Source organism: Protopterus annectens, chromosome 3.part1 (assembly GCF_019279795.1).
Source record: "Protopterus annectens isolate FY-2018-M chromosome 3.part1, PAN1.0, whole genome shotgun sequence".
NCBI lineage: Eukaryota > Metazoa > Chordata > Ceratodontiformes > Protopteridae > Protopterus > Protopterus annectens.
In genome coordinates this window covers 472,810,079-472,832,760 of record NC_056732.1, presented here as the reverse complement: position 1 = coordinate 472,832,760, position 22,682 = coordinate 472,810,079, and the positions used below count along the sequence as shown (strand labels likewise).

Genomic DNA, 22,682 nt, shown 5'->3' with positions numbered 1-22,682 from the left:
GGGCCGCTGTAACTGGATCTGTGATAGGAAGGCATGCTTGGCTCAAGGAGCAAAATATGCCTGATCATGTTAAAGCAAAATTGTTGGATGCTCCTTTACAACAGGACAGTCTATTTGGTAATAAGGCAGAAGAAGTTTTGAAAAAAATGGAAGATAAAGCTAATTCTATGCAAATTGTAAAAGATTTCCTACAAGTGCAGCCACCCAGGTACAGTAGGCACTGGCCTACTAAGAATTATTCCTTTCCAGTACCCACCAGAGCCACTCAGGCCAAACCCAGGCACTCCAAAGGCTCCAGGTTTCAGTCACAAGGAACTTATAGAACAAAACAATGGGGTGCCTCCACCTCCAAATCTGGAAGTAACAAGTCTCAATGACTTTCCTCTGCAATCACCAAGCACTTATCTTTTGACCACCCCTTTGGGCGAAAACTGACACTTCATGCACAAAACTGACAACTAATTACCCAGGGCAAGTGGGTTTTAAATATAGTATCCCAGGAATACAGATTTCATTTTTACACATTGCCAATCCCAAACGGATGGCCAGATCTGCCTCCAAATCAGTGGGCAGAGGCCCAGAAACAAGTTATGTTCCTCATCAATATGGGGGCTATTGAACCAGTACCAGAAAAGGAAAAGGGACAATGTTTTTATTCAAGACTTTTCCTGGTACCCAGAAAAGACAAATCATGGCGTCCAGTTCTGGACTTTTCCATTCTAAGTCCATTCCTGAACATTCCAAAATTCAAGATACACATTCCAAAATTCAAGATGCTGACTCTTAACAGTTACTGCCTATGCAAGGATGCCTGGTTGGTAACTCTAGACTTAAAAGAGGCTTACCTGCATATCCCAAGGGAATCTTGCAGAATATACCTTCGCTTCAAAGCAGGCTATTTGCATTACCAGTTCTCTGCACTGCCCTTTGGCTTATCTACTGCACCCAAGGTCTTCACAAAGTGCCTGGCACCAGTAATTGCATTTTGCAGACAAAGAAACATTCAAATTTATCCTTACCTGGACAATTGTCTAATTCAGGCAGAAAGCAAGGACACTCTTCTAAAACATCTGGCATTTGTAAAAAGACTTCTAACTTGTCTAGGGTACCCCATAAACGAAAATAAATCACAACTGGCGCCCTCTCAAATAATTACATTCCTGGGTGCAAGCTTGAATACAACTGCCCAGATGACTTACTTTACGCCAGAAAAACAAATTCAGTTGTTGACTGACTTCAAACAAGTAGCCACAAAAAGCCAGCTATCTGCAAGACAAATGGGGTTCATGGCTTCCTGCATACTAATAATTCCATATGCAAGACTGCATATGAGGAAACTTCAATGGTACCTAAAAAGCTTATGGAGTCAACATTGTCACAGCCTGGAAACAATGATTCCTATCATTCCTTGCCTGCAGCAAGAGTTCCTATGGTGGGCAGAGGCCTGCCACCAAAACAAGGGACTGTCATTCATTCAACTCCCTGCCACCCAAACCCTGACTACAGACACATCAGATTATGCTTGAGGGAGGGGGCGCATCTGGCAGGGAGATGCATTCAGGGCCCATGGAGTCCAAATCAAATGCACCTACATGTCAACCAGAAAGAGATGCTAGCTGTACAGAATGCTCTGACAGCCTTCAAGGACTATCTTCATCCAGGACAACTACTGATAAAGACAGACAACACCACAGTCATGTGGTACATAAACAAGCAGGAGGGTACCCATTCCTACCCCCTTTGCAGACTAGCCATGGCTTTGTGGAACACGGCCTTGACTTATCAAGTACATCTACAGGCTCAATTCCTGCCAGGAAAGCAAAATACTCTGGCAAACATACTAAGCAGAAATCCTATGCACCCACACGAATGGAAACTGGATCCACAAATCTTCAGCATGTTGACACACAAATGAAGGAGCCCGGACATATATCTTTTTGCCTCACCCCAAAGCTATCAGTTGGACAAATTCTGCACAAGAATTCATCACAAAACAGCTTGGAAAGTGGATGCTCTAGCCTTCAGCTTGAAGAACCTATCAGCCTATGCCTTTCCCCCTCTGCCTCTGCTCTCCAAGGTCTTACTAAAAGTCAGACAGGAAAACCCAAAAATTATTCTGATAGCTCCAGACTGGCCTTGCCAACATTGGTACCCGCGTCTACGCAATATGTCACACCTTCCTCCGTGGTACCTGCCTCAGACACCTTATCTACTGTCTCAGCAGAACTATCAAATTCTGCACACTCAGCTCCAAACTCTGAATCTTGCAGCATGGCTAATCAACTAATTTCACCAGTTGCATCTCTCAGCAAACCTGTGATGGATGTCATTTTGGAGGCTAGAAGGCCTAGTACTAGAAAATCTTATGCTGACAAATGGAAAATATTCTGTGCCTGGAACCAAGCACAAGGAATAAGCACAGCAATGCCCAATATTCCTCAGATTCTGTAATGTTTAACTGAGATGTTTCACAAGGGCCTATCTTTTTCTTCCATCAAAATCCATGTCTCTGCCATTTCAACTCATTACAACACAGATCCTCCCCTCTTTTCTCATCCCCTGCTAAAGAATGTACCTCAGAGGGGCCAAAATTTAAGACCTCCCAGGAGAGCACCAACTCCTGCATGGGACCTCAGTTTTGTGTTAGAAAAACTCACTCTACCTCCTTTTGAGCCAGCTGCTACTGCAGACCTAAAATTTCTCACTTGGAAGACAGCTTTTCTTTTAACAGTCACTTCAGCTAGAAGGATTTCAGAACTACAGGCTCTCATGGCAGTGGAGCCTTTTATTATATTTTACCTGGACAAGGTGGCTCGGGGGTGGCTCTCAGGACTAAGCCACCCTTTATGCGTAAAGTGGTATCTAGTGTGGCTCTTAATCAGACCATTCATCTGCCAACCTTCTTCCCAAATCCACAGAACAAGAGTGAGTGCATTCTGCATTCATTGGATGTACACAGACAACTAAGATTCTACTTAAACAGGACAAAATCTCTAAGAAAATCTAAGCAATTACTACTGGTGGCATTTGCTGCAGGGCCAGAGGGGAAGGCTATTTCAAAGCAGACTATTTCGAAATGGATAAGCCATTGTATTCTTTTCTGCTACATGCACCATGGTTAACCTGTCCCCAAGGGGATCAGATCCCATTCCACCAGGGCTGCATCTGCTTCTGCAGCCTTTCTCAGAGGGGTTCCTACCAGAGACATTCTAGAAGCTGCTACCTGGAGCGCAGTTCATACGTTCACCAAACATTACCATTTACCTCTATTCTCAAACTCCAGAGCAGGCTTTGCCACTGCTGTCCTGCAGGGCCGTATAGCTGCACATAATGCTGTATAATTCCATCCTCCCAACCATAGCTTTGGGATTCTACCCAAATGTAATGACTGCAGCAGTGAAACATGAAGAACATAGTACAGTTGTGTACACTTAAAAATGTAGTTGTTCGAGTGTATTTACTGTTGCAGTCCTGGTTACCCACCCTCAAGCCCCCTATTTTTCTCTTACTATTCCTCTTCCTTCTTTTACTATGCTTAAAAGCTTTTTTTGGTGCATTTGCTTTTATTTGGAGGTATATTTTTTGTGTTCTAAATTACACACATATATATATGGTTTACTATTAAAAGGTCGAACGGCACTCCTTCGACTGTCGATGATCGACAAAAACGGAAGTCATAAATGTGTCATCGTCAATAAAAAAATCAATCTAGAATGTGTTAATGGGCTGGAGGTAGGTGTTGTTTGTTCTGTGAACTACACATCTCTCTACCCCTACCCCCATGTTGAAACCCATTTCTTTGGATTTTTTTTGAATCGCGACCTCGAGTTTACCTTGCTGCACGATCGACGATACAGTCGGAGTGCCGCTCGACCTTTTAATAGTAAACCATATATATATATATATATATATATATATTTTGCTCCCCATTTGGGGGGCACCTGACATCTGGGGCAAGAAAAACTAATGAAAATGGCGTTAGCTGCATGTTTTATACCCCTGATGACCTGACATCATGGAAGAAGGGACAGCAACCGACACAGGGCCCAAGACTTTGTTAATCTGGCTGACTGAGAGCAACCTGCCAGCATATTACCCAAATGTAATGACTGCAACAGTGAATACACTCAAACATCTACATTTATGGTAAGTGTACACAACTGTACTATCTCCATCCTCCCCTGTACACACCTTCACATGCGGGTCCTTCAATGGACTCTAGCTGTTCAGTGGTCTTGGCTAGACCTTCCCATGGTTTTTCCGATAAGGATCAGTCACACCTGCAGGATTTCTCTCCTTTGGTGTCTCCACTCACCGGATGTTGCAGCGGGACGCCGTTTCGTGTCATCTCCAGCCCAAGCCACAGTGACCACGGACACCTCCCAACTCGTGTGGGGGGGATACTTTTAGGGAAGGACAGTCCAAGGCACGTGGTCCCAGATTGAGACCAAGTTGCACATAAATGCTCTGGAGATGAGGGCAGTGCTTTTAGCGTTCTTCCACACTGTCCATCTGGGTACGATTGCAATTCAGTCAGACAACATGCCGGTTGTCTGGTACATCAACAAGCAGGGGGAACCAGATCTTACCCTCTGTGTCGCAAGGCTATGAGAGTGTGGGAGTGGGCGATTTCCACCGGTTGGTTTCTGATCGCACCGCACATCCCGGGACACTCCATTTTAGCGGACAGATTGAGTCGGGCTTTTCTGATGCCGTACGAGTGGTCTCTGAAACAGTCAGTAGCGGAGGAGATGTTCCTTGCATGGGGACAGACTTGCTACGATCTCTTCACATCTCCTTCCAACGCGAAGTGCAGCGAGTTCTTCGCTCTGATTCCCTCACCAGGGGATGCCCCCAGAGACGCTCTAGTCCATGTTTGGCCCCCCGGGTTACTGTATGCTTACCCACCGTTACCAGTCATTCCGAAGTTTCTTCATAAAGCTTGCCGACTGGGTTACAAAGTGATAGTCATTGCCCCATTCTGGCCTCGTCAAGTTTGGTTTCTCTTCCTTTGGTCTCATCTTCTAGCTCCTCCGTGGATTCTCGATCCCTGCTTGGATCTAATCTCTCATCCTTCAGGTGCCTACCCTCCCAATCTGGACAGTCTCAAGCTGACAGCTTGACTGCTCCAGTTCCCTTGATTGCCAGGACTCCCGGTCTTTCATCCCCTGTTAAATCTATACTAGTGGCTTCTCTTAAAGATTCCACTAGGAAAGTTTATTGCAGTAAATGAAGATGTTTCTCTGTGTGGGCCTCTCAGAGAAACCTGGATACTTTTACAGCCCCTGTTCCAGCGGTGTTGGATTTCTTGACTAGTATTTTTCAGCAAGGAGCTAGTTCCTCCACGGTGAAAGTACAGCTGGCATCCATTTCTAATTTTCATATTGGTGAAAATAAGATTGCCCTGGCCTCTTCCAGGCTGTGTAAAGCCTTTCTAAAAGGCACTTTTGTTTTGCGTCCTCCTATCAAAGATTCGGTTCCTCCTTGGGACCTCACTTTAGTTCTCCATTCATTAGTAACTCCTCCTTTTGAACCTGCAGCATCAGTGGATTTAAAGTTTTTATCTTGGAAGACAGCCTTCCTAGTGGCTATTACGTCGGCTAGGAGGGTCTCTGAGCTTCAGGCTTTGTCTGCCATGCCTCCTTATTTGTTCTTCCATAAGGACAGGGTCTCTCTCCGTTCAAATCCTTCTTTTCTACCAAAAGTGGTATCTCAGTTAAACATAAACCAAACAATTAATTTATCTGTTTTCTTTCCAAATTTTCAGAACAAGGGTGAATATAAACTTCATTTGTTAGATGTTCATAGACACCTTCATTTGTATCTTCATAGAGCACAACCCTTCCGTAAGACCGATCAATTATTTGTCTCATTTTCTAAACCTCGTTTGGGAAAGGCCATTTCCAAGATTTCTTTAGCCAGATGGCTCACTCTTTGCATTTTACATATTTACAAAGCCAATGGTTCATCTCCTCCTGGTCTGGTTAAAGCTCACTCTACCAGGTCCATGGCAACTTCCGCTGCTTTTTGGTCTAGGGTTCCTTTGGATCACATTTGTGCAGCAGCAACTTGGGCAAATTCACATACTTTCATCTCCCATTACAAATTAGATACGATTTCCAGAGGGAAAGCATCCTTTGGCTCTGTGGTGCTCAGGAATATCCTTCCATGTGGGCCTCCCAGGATTTTTGAGTAGCTGGGGACTCTGTCCCACAGGTTGCAGATAAAATGAAGTTAACTACTTCAGATAAAGAAGTTATGTGCTCACCATAACATTCCAACTGAGTAGTTATACTTCATTTTTCTGCAACCTTCCCACCTCCGTCCCCCTGACCTTTTCATGTGGATAAACATGGTTAGGTTTATTTAGTTTGAGTTGCTAAAGTGTATGGTTGCAGCAAACTTGATCCGAGTGAAGATAGGAGATGGTGGTGTATTATGGGTAGGGGAGGAGCTCGGAGCAGATGCTAGAAAATAAGTTGCTGGCTCGGATCCGATATGAATCTGAATACCCTCAGGTTGCAGAAAAATGAAGTATAACTACTCAAATGGAATGTTATGGTGAAGTACATAACATCTTTTTTTAGAAATGGGGAGAATATATAAAAAATAAAAAGTGTCACTCCAGTGAAAAATTTTTGCAAGTTATGAAGTTTTTATCCTTTCTAGAAAGTCTGGAGAAAACTTTTCCAGTGATAACACTTTTCATCACTTGTTCAGTTCTCAGCATATTAACATGCTTAATTATGAGAACTTAATAAAGCTACTACATGGTGAATGTTTGGATCCTTATAGGTATGTTTTATTCAAAAGTCCTAAAGGACAGTGGAAAAACACTAAAATATATAAAAAATAATGGTCACTGGATTTCTCAGTTTTGTCAGATATCTCTAAATAGTCATAACTTGGCAGAGCAAAGGTCGTGCCTGAAAAACTTAAAGCTAGTCCTTAAGCAGTTTTAATGGTGATGCATTTCTTGAATACTTCATAACAAAGTTTCGTTATATGGTTATTAATTATAGTCAATATGTTTTAGTTTGCAAGAAATCACTTCAAGAAAATATTTAAAAAAGTAAAGTTTTTATGTCACTGATCAAGATACTTCCCTCATCTGGTCTCCAGTAGAGTGCCAGGCAAAATGTGCTACAGTGCCACTCTTCAGCTATGGTATCAGAGTTGTGTACCCTTGTCAGAGATGGTAGAAAATACAACAGACTTTACCTAAGAGAAATGCATACTGAAGATTGCATGTTCACTAACACTCCCATATAAATTGGATAATTATTTTTATCACTCCATGTTGTTATGAATTAATCTCACCAAAAATATGACCCATGAAGACATATTTCCTTTGGTTAATAATTATGCTATGCATGAATGTTTTAATTAATGTTCTTGCAGAAGTACTAAACCACATTTTCAGATATCTCACTCTTTTTATCATAAACTATTCATGTCCTTAGAAATATGATCCCTTCCTGACACTTTCAATATGGTCAAGATAGAATTTAAAAGTAAGTAAATATAGTCTTTTCAAGAACAGTTTTCAAAAAATAAAAAATGAAATAAGTAATTCCTTTTGATTGAAATACCTATAGTATATTTAGAGTACAACATATTTCTTTACTCAACAATGTGAACTCTATGGATACTACTATACTGTGCATTTTATATATATATATATATATATATATATATATATATATATATATATATATATACATACATATATATATATATATATATATGTATATATATGTGTATATATATATATATATATATATATATATATATATATATATATATATATATATATATATATATATAAGAGTGAGTGTTCAAAAGAGAAAGTTTTAATCTTTCTTTGTGTTTCAATCTGCCTGTTGCCCTCTTCAAAAGTGTTTTTTTTATGTTTTGTGCTTCGATCTAAAAAAATTATTTTTGTTCACTGTTTTGAATATTCAGTATTTGATGAGACAATCATATGTCTGTATGTATGTATGCCTGTATATTACATATACATTCATATACGTATATATATATATGTGTATATGTATGTGTGTGTGTATATATATGTGTGTGTGTGTATTGCAAGTCCTTATATGGAAAGATAATTTAAATCTTAGTGTTTTAAGACTTTGGCCTTACAAACAGAAATTGTTATGAAATCGTCACTCATTTGGGGATATTAGATGAAACTGTTATTCTGTTTATCTGTTTTTTTTTTTTTTTCATTTCCAGGAATGTGTTGATGTAATGGGTAGTGTCCTGTCTGGGTGCTCTACTCGAGGTTTATTTTTTATTGGAGAACTGCTTAATCTTATCCCTTATAGCACAGGTTGTGTAACTATAAATGCACTCATTTGTCAATGACCACCACTAAAAACTAACATGGAGCATCTTAATGTACAAAATACTAAGTCTTATGATATTTAAGTTGACTCTTTCAAAGTCTTGAAATCTAAGTATTTCAGAAAGAGAAATGAATACTTCAAGCGGACCTGTAACAGACTTGCTAAAATATTTAGAATGTGTTCAGTTGTTACTGAATTTAAAAAAAATGGGTTGGCTTAACTAAAGCTGTCGTTGTTGTAACATCCCACTCTGGTCCAGTAATCAAGGGGCCTGAATCCTTACCACTGACGCTGGAGAATGACATTCACTTGGAATACAAATGGATACACTCGGTATTTTCAGATGCAAACCTCTCTGCATCAAGCGCAATTTCCCTTAAGAGCACACAGGGAACACAGTCATCCCAGGGTCTGGATTTCCTCTTTGTCTCTCCCTGGGTCCCTACAAGGCTCCCTACTGGTGCAGCTGCAGAAGTCCTCAGTTGAGTGCCCAAGCCAAGTCCTCCACCACTGTCTCTGTGAAACCAGCACTTCATGTCCCTGCTCCAAGTGGCTGACACACATATACACACACACACACACACCTGGGAAAGGCTGGCACAGTTTTAGCTGTTGTGCCTCTACGGCCCAGGTTATCAAGGTAGTTATCACTGCCAGCAGGTACTACAAAGCCAGCCACCTAAGGCTTTTGCAAGTGTTCACCATTATACCGAGTGAAGTTAATATTAATACAAATGGTAATGTTGATCAAACAGCCAAGCTTTCAGGAGTGGCCAGAGTTATCACCAAGTATGCAAATCCTCTCAATGCTTAAATATTTTCTAAAAAGGACCGGCCACAATGAAAAGTTTAAATATATTTAGTAATAATAAATAATAAAAGAACAAAAAAAAGACTAAATATCTATTTACTTTAAACACCAGCATTTCAGTCATAGGAAGTATTAAAAATAACACAGCTGGAAAGATTCACACAGTAACATAAAAACAGTACTTAACCATTCTCACTATATTTTCCTAACTGATTTAGAGAATTACTATCCCTGGTCACTTACTAGTGCAAGGCAAGATGAAGTGGGTGTGTGGTCTTCCTTCCTTTTGTCAAGTTCCAAGAACAGACTGCTCAGTCTGACTGAGAGACTTCTCAATGTAATATATAAATATTATTTCACAGTTGATTACACAATGACATCACATCTGGTGAAATGACTCTGTTTCCCGCACTCATCAACAATAGAAGCCGCCAGGATGTTAGCACCTACATGTCAATAGTACACACACAAGAGCATTGCTCAGATGTGGTGCTACTGCTGAATGTCATAAAACTATAAAATACTTCCTTTTTCTTACAAGAGCTAATAAAGCATCTCTGGCTTCATTCAAAACTGTATGATAACATCATTATGGCCTAGGCCCAGTAGTTTAATTTTCTTACTATTTTTGAAGTTTAAGATTAACCTCTTCACTTCCAGTATTCTTTGTCAAAACATATATACCGTATTTCACCGAAAATAAGACCGGGTCTTATACTTTTCCCCCTGCCGAAATACGCATTAGGGCTTATTATCAGGGAATGCCTTATTTAACCCCCCCGTACAACAGTCTACATTTATTCATGTACAGAAATCGACATTTATTTGGTACTTTTCTGTTATTGGGAAACAGTACTAGGTAACACGTTAACAGTTGTGTAAGAATTCTACATAAACAGTGCAACAAACATTTCAACTTCAGAATATCTACACCTTGGCTTTCACAGTGCAATATTTCATTCTTAACATAAACTGCAGAAAAATCTCAGTACATGTGTATTGAAGGAGGGGAATAAAACAGGTCAATAACTGCCACTTTTTGAGTGGTGATGCTTTCTTTATTCCTTGCCCAAACCATGAGAGAAGAATGATGGAAAGTCATAAAAATGAAGTCTGGGAACTAGTGGCCTTACTTTGTAATTGCCCCTTGATAATGAAACATTACCTTAATACAATAAAGTAAAACAAACTGACGAGCTTGCTGGCAGCTGAAAGCAGAAGTAATCCATTCTGTTACCCCGACAACAGAAAAGTTATTCAAATACAGTCATGTCATCTTCTTCTGGAACATTGTCATAAGTCTCCAACCCCCGAATTCTGACCTGAATTTCTTGCGACTCCATTTCCTGTAGAACCATTGGCCCCAATCTGTCATGTGTAGCAATAGTGCTCTCTTTAAATGAGTACTGCTTGTCCACATAGCCTGCTCGTAGTGCATTGGCAGCACAGCTGTCAGTGATTTTATCCCATGAATTTTTCACCCAAGTCACCTCTTGCAGGCTAGGCTTCACAAAGTTTGCTTGCTGATTTCTCTCCATTCTGTTTTCAGTATAGTTATCGAGTTCCATGCACAAATGATCTTTGAATGGCTTGTTTATTGCAATATCAAGAGTCTGTAGATACTAGGCAGCCATTCCTGCTGGAATCATTATTTGATCTATTCTTCTCCATGCAAGGAATTTCTTCATGTCTTTAGCGCGGTGAGTGCTGGCTGAATCCCAAACTAGCAGACATCTCTCACCACATCGCAAAAGAAGTGGCAGCATTACATTGACCCACTTCCTTATAACTCAATGTGTGCACCAGGTTTTTTCGACTTCAAGAATGTAAATGCCTGAAACACGTTCAGTCTCATCTTTCTTGCCCTTACTAATGATTAGAGATGGGGCTTTCTTTCCATCTAGATGAATTGCCAAAATCCAGGTAACACGTGCACTTTCATAACCAGTGGAGGGAATGTGGATTGACAAGGCACCCCTCTGATCAATTGCTGTTTGAGATCCTTAGCCCATAAACACTCCAGTTGCATCCATAGAATCATGTTGGAGAGTTGGTATTTAGAAAAGCCGATGCCATCAACAAAGGACTCGAATGCAAATGCACGTTTAATAACTTCATTATCTTCCAGCTTGAACGGTGGTGTTGATCTTCTTAGAGACAGTTCATATCGCTGAAGTAAGCCATCCAGCCAGTGCTGTGATGCTTTGAATTCTTCTGGTGATATTTCTAACTGTGGTGGCATTGCAAGGGCAAATGCTTGAATATCAGCCCTGCGCACAACCAAAGCCTTTGCTGTCCTGTTAGCAATCCATTCACAGATGATGTCTTCCAGCTCAGGAAATAATGGTTGCTGACCTGATCCACACTTGGACTTCTTAGCATTTCCCTCGTTGGCCAGTTGACTGAGGTTATCGTATGCTGCATGCCATTTTCAGACCATTTGGAGATCCAACTTCTTCTCTTTGCAGAAAGCCATCAGATTTTTTTCCCCGGGAGTCCTCCACAATTCTTTACTTGTGCTTGACAGAATAGCTCTTTCATTTTGCACTCATCTTGTCTGGGGGGGGGGGGTTAACTGAAGACTTACGAGACAGGAGTGGCAACACAAAATGGCAACGGTTAAGAAGACACCACAGCCGTTCGTTATCAAGTGCGCACATTTTACATGCGTTGTCTGTACTTTGACCATTCAAAGTACACTTGCCAGTGTTTATGGGCCAAGGATCTCAACCGTCAAGTGTGAGTGAGGATTAGGGTTACAGTAAGAATCGTGGAGGACCCCCAGAGAAAGAATCTTACGACTTTCTGCAAAGAGAAGAATTTGGGTGTCTGAATGGTCCAAAAATGGAGAGCAGAGTACGATAACCTCAGTCAATAGGTGTCAATAATATTATTTTATAATTCATCACGTCCGTCGTGTGTTGTCGACTATCATAACTGGGGCTTATTTTTGGGGTAGGGGGTTATATCATGACCACCCTGGAAAACCATGGTAGGCCTTATTCTCTGGTTGGATCTTATTTATGGAGAAATACGGTATTTAATTCAGTTACAATAATACATGTACATTACTTTTCTTTCCAACACAGCACACTGTTGATACATTTTAACACAGACAAATACATTTTTAAACACAAGCATCTGTAATAATCAGTTTGATACACAAATGAGATATAATTCTGTACTAAATTCCAGCTAGCTGTGCTGGCGTATGTTACACATCCACTGCCTACATGTCCTTCAAGGATGCATCTGCAGTCATCACATATGGGTTGTCCTGCCTCTTCTTCGGCTTTCGATCGTTCCAAAAAAGTCTGGAGTCTGGCTCGGCTGATCGCAGCACTTTTCCCCGGCGTCAGCATCTGAAGCATCAGCCACAGCGGCGCCGGCCATTTTCCGCTCTCTGCGAGCAGTGGTGCGCAGAAGCAGTTAAGCAAGTGTGATGCCGGTCAGCCAGCTCCTGTGATTCGAACGAAGACTTGAAAAAGCCAAAATTGCCGGGGACTCTTTCTTTTAATAATTCGATGTCAGATAAAGTTAATAATTGTTTAACTTGTTGTGGAAACAAATACCTCATAAGAGTTCTCTTACTGCCTCTCCTACCCCCAGGCCCAGACCGGCGTCTCCTGGCCTGCTCAGCCTGCTTCCTTCCGACGACCGTGAACTTAGAGGCGTGGAGTCAGTTCTGAAGGAATTATTCTTTGGGGCTAGTTTTGCCCGCAAGATGCCGTCGAGGAGACTTTCGATTTAAAGTTAAGAGAAAGAAGCAAGTTGGAACCACCAACTGCCTACTAGCTCGTTTCGGCTCGACCCAGGAGCCCTACTACGCCTCGGCTGAAACCAAGAAGCGACCCATCGTACTCCGATCCCGAAGAACCGACTACCTCGGCCCGGAGGCCCCAGCCAAGTCGGTTATTGAATTACCTACTGAAACTGGGTGTCCAGGAACCTTCGTGGTGTCCAGGCTCCTTCCAATCTACTCCTGCATGTGGTGCAGCCAGACCTCCACATCATCCCTAGATCAAAAGAAGAGGCTTTCCTCTAGGGACTTTCTCTAGCTAAGCTTTCCTAAAAGCTCTGCCTCACCCCTCCTTGACTCACAGATCAGCTACTGGCTCACAGACACTTAGCTTAGCTTAGGGCTTATCTCCTTAATTAGATCAGGACCAAACCTCATCCGGACAGCAACCACCTCCCACCTCAGGCCAGGGCTGGTCCTCAGATGAGTCCTCTGATGGCTCTACTCTGTCAGACCACCAGGAGGGTGTCATTGGACCACTGAGGATTCTGATGTTGAACCTGAGGATTCCTGATGTACACCGCCTGAGAGAGTTTTTCTTTTGAAGAGTTTTTCTTTTGGAGATTCTACAAAGAGTTTTTGAACAGTCAGGAATTCTCTGATTCTAGAAAGAGATTAAGGACCTTAAGATTATTTTCCTTTTTACCTTAGCACAGGCCTTTAGCTTTACCTCCTGTTTGAATGTCATTGATGATGTGTACTCTGTACTCTGATGACTCTCTGACTCTCTCTCTCCGGCTGGCCCAAACCTGATAGGTACTAGGGGGTCCTGGGTCCCACACTACTGCAGCCCACTCTGCTGATCCAGAAACTATTCTCCAGGCCCAAGTCCAGAGAGGGCAGAAACTGGCTGAAATCTGCATACTCCCTAGAAATCCTCTATGAGAGGAAGAGAGATGGGGTAAAAGTATAAGATGGCAACTCTCTTGTATAGGGATTGAATTCTTGTAATTATCAATTTATATGATACCCATATATTACAAATTGTTCAGGATTGTTAGTATAAGCATAAGAAATCTTGATCATTGAATCCCACAATCCCATAAAAGCTTCTGATAGGTTAATACGCAGCTCCCAAGTCACATCTGCATGCCTCTTGCAGTGTGGTTATCGACAGCTCCAGCTAAGCTTAATGTGGCAGGCATATGACGGGAAAAGTCATCACATTAGGCATGCCTCATATCGTCTTAAATCTCGGCCAGAGAAGCTTAAATCTGTTTTTGGGTTATCCTATGGAAAAGCAAGTCCTATTTTAAAGAAATTCAAAAGAAATCTTAAACTAACTAAGAGAAGATCAGGCAAAATCTGTGAAAACTGTCAAAGACAGTCACATTTGGAACACAACAAAGGCCTAGAGATCGCGACAGTGATGAACATGGCACATATACTGGATGGCAGAAGAATTGTGTTTCACGCGGCCTGTACTCTTCCATTAAGATACATGCTGCCAGCAATTTTTCAGCAGAATACAATGTTGATCTGTCTTCTCTCTCTCATCCCTGAGACAGTTTCTTTCTAAGAGGAATCAAAAAATCCCCTCCAAAACCACCCTCCCTACCTTTGGGACCTATAATAACTGGAAAAAACTAAAAACTCTTCCCTTTGAACCTTTGAGCATCTGCAGATCTACAGTTTCTGTTGTCTTCTTCCTTCCCTGCCTTCCTTCTGCAAGCATCAAGCCTGCAAGAAGAGTATCTGAGTTACATAAGCATTTTATTTTATTTTTTATTTTCATCAGGACAGATCAGAGTTGAGAGAACCAATCCTACAGGTATGCCAAAGGGTATCTATCCAGGGTATCAACTATTCCAAGCTATCTTCTTCTCACTTGCCTAAACAAAGGAGAAGCTTCTGCAGTCAGGTCCTCTCCTCCCTCCTTCCCTGTATTTTTTTGGGTGCTTACTTTTATAGTGGTATTTTTTGGTACTACTTACCCCTAGCTAGGTACAAAACTGTACTTTCTTCTGGCATGGCTGGCATTACCTTCTGTCTTCACAGTTGTCATCACTTTTAGTTAAATAATTTAGAAGCGTTTAACTGAATAGCTCCGCCTGGTCATCTGTTGAAAAGACTAGCATGCTATCGTGACATAAAATTCTGATGTTTTGTGCCTCGCAAAGCTCCCCCTTTTTGGCTCCTGCTGTTTGGCATCAACTGGATCCAGGCCCTTTTCTCATCCATCAAGTCTGCAAGTCTCATTAAGGCAGCCGTACTCTAACACTGACCCATGCTCAGGGTTATTGGGAAGATTGAGCACCTGAGGCAGAAATATTCTGCTACCAGAGAGTATTTTTTCCTACTTTGCACCCCCTGTGCTATCCAGTAACACTCTCTGGGTAGGTGACCTAATGGGCATCAGAACTGCAGCATCTGTCACTTCTGTGAAGGGCTGACATCAGCATGACATTATTTTCACCTACAGACAACACTGCATGCTTTTTTCCCTGCTTTCCATCAAGAAAACCAACTGCGCAAATGTGTCCTGACCGTGCATGACCCCCCCTCCCCATATGGGCATACCCACACCCTTAAATGCCCAAGTCACTATTCAGACTTGATCATCTGGGCCATACTAAGGGATAAACTGGGCTTAAGTCATGGTTTTATCCTATATGCTACCACATAGGCTGTAATTCCAAAGAGTTGATGATTCTGTTGTTAGACTGTGAGAGGATAACCAGGTATTTTTGCTGAAGTTTCATTTGGAAGGCCTAAACCTTTCTTCTTTCCTCTCTTTAGTACTGTAAATTCTTTTTGTAATCATGCAGATTGTGTTTTCATTGTTGATACAAACACCATTTCTAGATTAGTCATGATCTTGTACTGATCTTTTTTTTCTTCCTTTTAGTTCCAGATGTTGATATAAAAGGACAGAATGCTGGCTATTACCTTCTGATTCAAGGCAGTGGAAGAGGAGGCTGCAAAGCAACTCTGATTAATTCAGCAAATCAGATCAATGGTGCAGCTGCTTTGGCTGTGGTAAATGGACAGCTAAAGGACAAGAAGTCAGATCAAGCTACCAGTAAGCAAGCTACCAGTAAGCACTGTTAATTTTAATTGTATTTTAACTTTGTTTTAAATATTTATTCATTTTATTATTAACAAAGTTGAATGATATTAAGTTTCAGCAGAGTGTTAAAGAAGTTGACTTTCATACAGTGAGCCAAGCTGCCCTAGCTCTAAAAATAACTATGTCACAGCCTTATGTGGAAGTGGAAACATATTAAAACCTTAGTAAGCTCATTATGTTAGCAAAATGGCATGATTGTCTGTGCTGTACTGTACTGTTTTTAGAGCATTAATGTTGTTTCAGTGTGAAGTTATTCCTTGGTTAGAGATAATTTGCTGTAAAATGCTACAGCTAAAAAATAATCTTAGCTTAGCAAGGCACTTTGCAACTTTTCTATTTTAGTGGAGAAAATAGTTTCTGAGGATATTTGATATTTACCATTGTTAAAATATTCTGTCAGGAATAACTTCATATACTTTTAGAAGAAAGTATTGACGTCCTTTTGAAATTTTCCTACATTTGGAGTGATGGAAGTACAGTGGCTCTTTTCTTTTTACTTTGTTGTCTAATATTACTTTACTGACCAAATATGTGTGCTTCCTTCCATTTTAGTGACTTGACTGAATTTCGGCCTAATTGGTACGTGACACTAAGTGTACTGTATATGTTGTTGAGCTTAAGTTGTCTTGTGTCTTTCGGCTTTTCCCGGTTAGGGGTCGCCACAGCGGAACTCCGGTCCGCTAATGATTGGCAGTTGATTTTTACGTGCCGAGTTGCCAGCCCTGACACCCAACCTTCAACGAAGGTACGCCCATTCACACATGTCTCCACGCAGAAGACGCTCTAGCTGAGAGTCGAACCGGACAGCATCTTACTGTGAGGTGACAACACTACCGTAGCACCACCACCGCGGATGTTGTTGAGCTTAAGTAATAATGAGTAAGATATAAGATGTCATCCAGGCGAATACTGTAACTTCAAACAAGCAGCTCACTGATGACGCAGCTACATGATAAGTCTGTGTGATGTCATCCTGCAGGGTAATATAGCACAGGATGTGGGCCTGAGTTTGGTGTAGTCTAAATAATAAAAAACACATTTCCATAGAAAAATTAGCAGAGACTTTTTAGTAGTTTTCGAGCACTTTCACCCCATGTTATATAGATCTGATTTCACAACAAAAGTAAAAACACACTTTAGTTAGATAACATACCTGGCACTTATGATCAAACCTGAAATGACTAACTATAGTGAAAAAAGCAGACTCACAAGTAAAATCTTGTATTTGAGTGAACACTTGAAAAATAATAAGATTTAAAAAAAAAAAAAAAAAACCTTATTGTGCAAAACAGTGGTCAGAATCATAGTAATCAAATACAGGGACTGAAAGAGACCCACAAGAAAGATCCAATTAAAAATATGTAAATATTTACAGCAAGTGTTAAAGATTAGGTTGGAAAGAATGCTTTGGAAGATATGGGCTTCTGGGGGGGGTTGCATTCTTCATACTACCAGGTGTGTGTGTGTTTAATGTTTTATTTGTTAATTCCACAATATTTATACAGTGAGTTTTTTTTTTCAGAGTAGTTTAATGCAGTCTGGCTGCCCCCTAGTTTATCAAACCGAATCTGAAAACCTTGCTTAAGAACACAATAAGAGTATATATTGTGAGAGAGAATACTTCTGGGAGGAGAAAGTAGAATTGGAGGAGACAGTATCTTGCTCAGGGCAAATGCAAAGTATTCCATCAGTAGTAGCAGGTGACATACATTACAGTGTGTCCACTAATCAAAGAAAACCACAGCTTTGCAACTGTGGTTGCTGTTAACTTGGGAGTAGAGCATTATTAAGTGCTGTTGGTGCCGAATAAAGAAAGGCACTACGTATTGTAAAAGGCATTCAGTAATAAGAGCAGCTGAACAACAGCATGAATTAAAGTCAACATCACATAGTCGCCTGCTCAGTCCCTTTACTGCACCTGTGGCACAAACCAAGGTGGAAATTGAAGAGGTATCGCTGTCAACACCGAGGTCCCCAGATGACCTCATTATGGTCTATAAATCCAAATTACCACCAGAGCAAGTCATATGTCTGCCATGGCTAATGGCCATAGAACAAGTTGTGAAAAAGGATTTGCAGGAACATTGACCTTACATGGATTATAAAAGATCTGGCTATTATTTCAGGGGAATTTATTTGCATACTTTTATCTTACAGGTTCTTAGGTAAGTACTAGGTTAGCTGCCCTTACAGACCATTTTAAGCCTAGCCAGTTTCCCTTTTTTGTGCTCAAAATAACCTATCCCATTTGGTTATAGATTTGGCTATATCCATGTCTTAGTGCTAAGTCCATGATGATCATTAGAGCTGAGAACCAGAGGGATGCGAGTCTCACTGTTTGCTGAATAGGGCATTCCATACTGCTCCACCCACACACCTATAACTGTAAATGCTCCATGCCATGGTTAGGGTTCAGGCAGCCTTCGGCAGAATTTTTCCTTCAAGATTTTGACCCACAAGATGGAAGACGTACCAGATTACCTACAGGGCACTGCAGGAGCCTGCAAATGAAGGCTTCTGAGTATTGACAAACATATGTGTCATCTAATCTTTTAAGAAGGCTAGTGATAACTGTAATAGTAAGTCATAACATTTGAGTACTCCGTGCCGTCTGTCTTCATTCCTGGCCAGAAATTTCATTATCTGTGCTTTGGTCCCTGTGAAAACCAGTGCTGGTCCCATTCCTTCAATGAGGTTTGAATGGAAAATCAGAATTCCTAGGAACTTTCTTCACATTTTTTTCTTCCACTTTGAGCTTCTCCGTTTACTTTAATGCTTTAGTTATTTTATTTTATTTTATTTATTTGCATTTTGTTAGTCCCACTAGGCCGTCAGCCTCTTTTCAACAAAGATCCAAGGTGGTGTTCATACAAACTAGTGGAAATTTAGCTATTACATCAGAGAGACGCTTCCCTTACATGGGATGTGTGCACATCTCCCTTTCAAAATAAAATGATGGCTATAAGAAGAAGCACAACAGACAACATGATGGAAATAGCATTATGATGGATGGAGAGGAGTGCGTTGTGGAGGATTTGGAGGATATTTTTGATGCACACTATTTGAAAAATACAGAGAGTAGAAATGAGTTGAAAGCAAGGAAGACAAGTTTCAGTTTACAGCTCTCCAGTCAGGAGGGATGCAGGATGGAATACTGTGTTGTATGTCGAGGAGACGGAACCAAAGGGTAGTCAGACTGTGTCATAGGGAGACATTATGGATAAAATGCAGAGGGTTGATGATTATGAAAGGTGCATTATGTACATTACGGAAAAGAGGTGAGAAATGGTGGAGGTGTGGAAGAAAATAAAAGATGGCAGAAAATAACTGTATACGGTGAAAATACAAGTGAAAACTAGTAAAAAAAAGATTTAATCTGTGGGACAATTTAATCAAATCTTTGGGGACTAAGATAACTGAAGTTATAGCCCTGAGATGGGAAAGGAGACTTTTGAGGACATTATTTTTGAGACTGGGAAAGGAAAGACAGATTTCTTGGAAAGATATGAAGTAAATGAAAATATTTTCCTATGGAACTGTTATCTTTGCAGACTGAAAATTGAAAGGAAAAGTTTTAATACAGTTCCAAACTGATGTGGAAAAAGAGGATCTAGAGAGAGATTTAAAGACTGTGTGACACTATTGACAGTCTTAAAAAAAATAAAAGCTGAAATGGGTTTGTGGATCAGAGGGTCAGAATGTGTGGTAGGCTTAAAAATTGAAGATGAAAAATGAAACCAAATGCCATGTCTAATACTGAGGGGATTAGATGTATCCTAATCTATTGAGGATATCTGAAAGTATGTTTTTTATGGGGCTGAAGGAAAATTTAATTGGTCAGTGTGAAAAAAAAAGATGTATGCATTGCTGGGAGATGGGTCATATTGCAAAAAAAAATGTGTAGCTGTATGTTATAAAGGTGGTAAATAAGGATGTTTTTGGATGGACTGTAAGTCAAACAAATGGAAATGAGCATGAAAGTGTAACTGAGGTAGATGAAAGTATTTATGAGGAAGTAACAGAAGCTGAAAAAGTGTCTGGATACGACAAAGAGCAAATTTGTAGTAAAAGAGTTAGAGGGACTGCAAGAAAATCAATCAGCTTGTTGTAAAGGAGAAAACCAATGACAAGTGGAGTGCCACAGGGTTCAATCCTGGGACATCTACTGTTTGGTATCTACTTCTCTGAAGTACAGGCTAACACAGGCCTTTGGCTAACATAGTTCGCAGATGACTGCAAACTCGGAGCCTTAGTAGTGTCCCCAAATGATATGGGCATCCTACAGAAGGGCCTCACTGAGACTGATGCCTTGTGTCAGAGCCATGGCCTCAAGCTCAATGCCAAAAAGTGCATTGTCATCCCCTTTGGTAAAAACTCTGTACCCATGAACTACCACATAGGCGGCAGTCTACTTAATGCCAAATGTGTGATAAAAGACCTTGGGACCCAGGTGGACAGTAGTGTCTCCTTTGATAATCACATTGCCCCAGTAGTTAATAAATCCTTCTACATGGCATACCTCACCACAAAAGGGTTCTCATCCAGGAAAAAAGAGGTCATTCTTCCCCTGTACTCAACACTCAGACCCATTATAGAGTACAACGCCCCTTTTGGAATGTACCTCACAAGACATCTGCAGCAGCTGGAAAGGCCACAGAAGTACCTCACAAAAAGGATTACTGGCCTCAAATAGATGCCCTCCACTGACCATCTCAAAATACTCCAGATTTACTCCATAGCATATGGCCTACACTGAGGTGATCTCTGGCTAACATATAAAGCTATGTCAAACCCAGAGCTGTTGGACATGGTACACCTAAAGAAATCCCAATTCCTCCGAGCTACACGCTCTAGGGACCTAAACCTTTTCACCACAATAAACAGGACATGCTGGAGGGCTAGATTTCTGCCCCAGAGGCTGCCCATACTCTGGAACAAGCTTACCCATATGTGTCAATCAAATTTCCTCATTAGCACTCTTCAAGAAAAATCTTGATGAGTGGATGGGAAATAGGAAATATACCCTGAGGATCACGTCTGTGGCTCTGCTCGACAGGGACACAGGAAAATAACTTTCTTGGGTGGCGTAAGCCAGGGAACCTTGTTGGCTAGACTTACTTAGGCCCTTGTGCTGATAACCTAGTACCTACCTATGAACCTATAAAATGGCAAAGAAAACAAACAATGAATAAAGTGATAACAATTATGGGAGGTAGAATATGGCTAAATGGAGGAAATCCATTGGGGAAGGGTTCAAGACAAAAAAAGAAGTGTAAAATAAAAGCATTTAGAGAAAGAAAAAAAGATAATGGATAATGTGTGAATATTATCTCTGAATGTGAAAGTGTAATACATGATGTTAAAAGACTGGTAGTATATTGCTGGTGAGAGAAAAGAAATGCAGATATTTGTCTGAATGATGTGAGAAATACAACCACACTCTGGAGCTGAAAACTGCAATGATTTAATGTCTTCTGGCACCTCGGCTACACAAGCCTTCACAGGAATAAATTCATGACATTCAACAGTATTTTTTTATAGAAACATCAATTAAATAATCAATTAACTATTTTCAAAAGTTTTTAAAGAACCATGATACCTTCCATTGCCATGTATTTATAAACTAAGGTTAATTTCCAAATTCAGACCCCTAGGGGCAAGTGTACCAAAATTCAATATAAATCTGCTTTCCAAATTTAATAACTTTTGAGAATAATTTCCACTATTCATACAATCAGGTTTTGCCAATACACAGAAAAAGAAAGACTGGGTAACTCTCCCCATGAATTGTGTTAAAGTGTTCAGAAATAGGGTTATCCAGTCTACAGTTCCTCACATCACCTAGGTGCTCAAGATTTCATATTTTTATTTTACGTTTTGTTTGACCAATATACCATCTAGGTGGTGTACAGCCACAACCCACAATGTACACTACCCCACAAGATAGACAATTAAATCTATCTGTAGCCACATATTTTACACCATTTATTGTATCACCTGATAAGTTTTTCACTTTTGAACACACTTTGCACTTTCCACACTTGAACATACCAGTATGTTTTACCATAGACTCAATATTATATTTCAAAGTGAGCAATTATTTTAAATTTGGGAACCTCCCATATGAAAAGGTGACCTTTTTAGGAAACAAATGGCCCACTTCATCATTAAAACAAACAATAGGCCATAAATTATCCACCACACTTTTCAAAACTTGAGAGAAAGGAGAGAATTTTGTTACAAAAAAGATTTTCTGGTCAACATTATCACAAGGATGGTTAAACGTAGGTCTACATGATCTTTGAACAAATCTACCATCAACTCGACCACTATTCTTATCCAACTTACTTTTACCTCTCTCATTAAAAGTTTCAGAGTACCCACGGGCCAAAAGTCTTGCTTTAACATCACAAAATTCTTGTTCTAAAAGGTAATTTTCAGAGGTATGCTCAAAAATACGCTTTAACTCACCATATAGAAATGCCTCAATAAGGTGAGGTGGATGTGCACTACTAGCATGCAAAAAGTTGTTAGTTGCTGTTTTTTTTCCTGAAAGGTCTATACTGGACCCTACTATGAATATCTACGTACAACTCAATGTCCAAGAATTGTGTAACAGTCATATTAACATCAAATGTGAATTCCAAC

General features: G+C 40.5%; 1 protein-coding gene across 2 annotated transcripts in view; it reads left to right on the top strand.

Moving 5' to 3' along the window:
• The window catches only part of LOC122798172 (MDM2 binding protein), a 983,220-nt gene that overhangs the window by 267,159 nt on the left and 693,379 nt on the right, over nt 1-22,682 (top strand). The window contains exon 8 of one of the 2 annotated variants that reach the window (XM_044066913.1): nt 15,813-15,986. In XM_044066913.1, the coding sequence (XP_043922848.1) occupies nt 15,813-15,986 (174 nt within the window). Of the gene's footprint in view, nt 1-15,812; nt 16,002-22,682 lie in introns of both variants that reach the window. The other variant, XM_044066912.1, reaches the window with a different exon arrangement.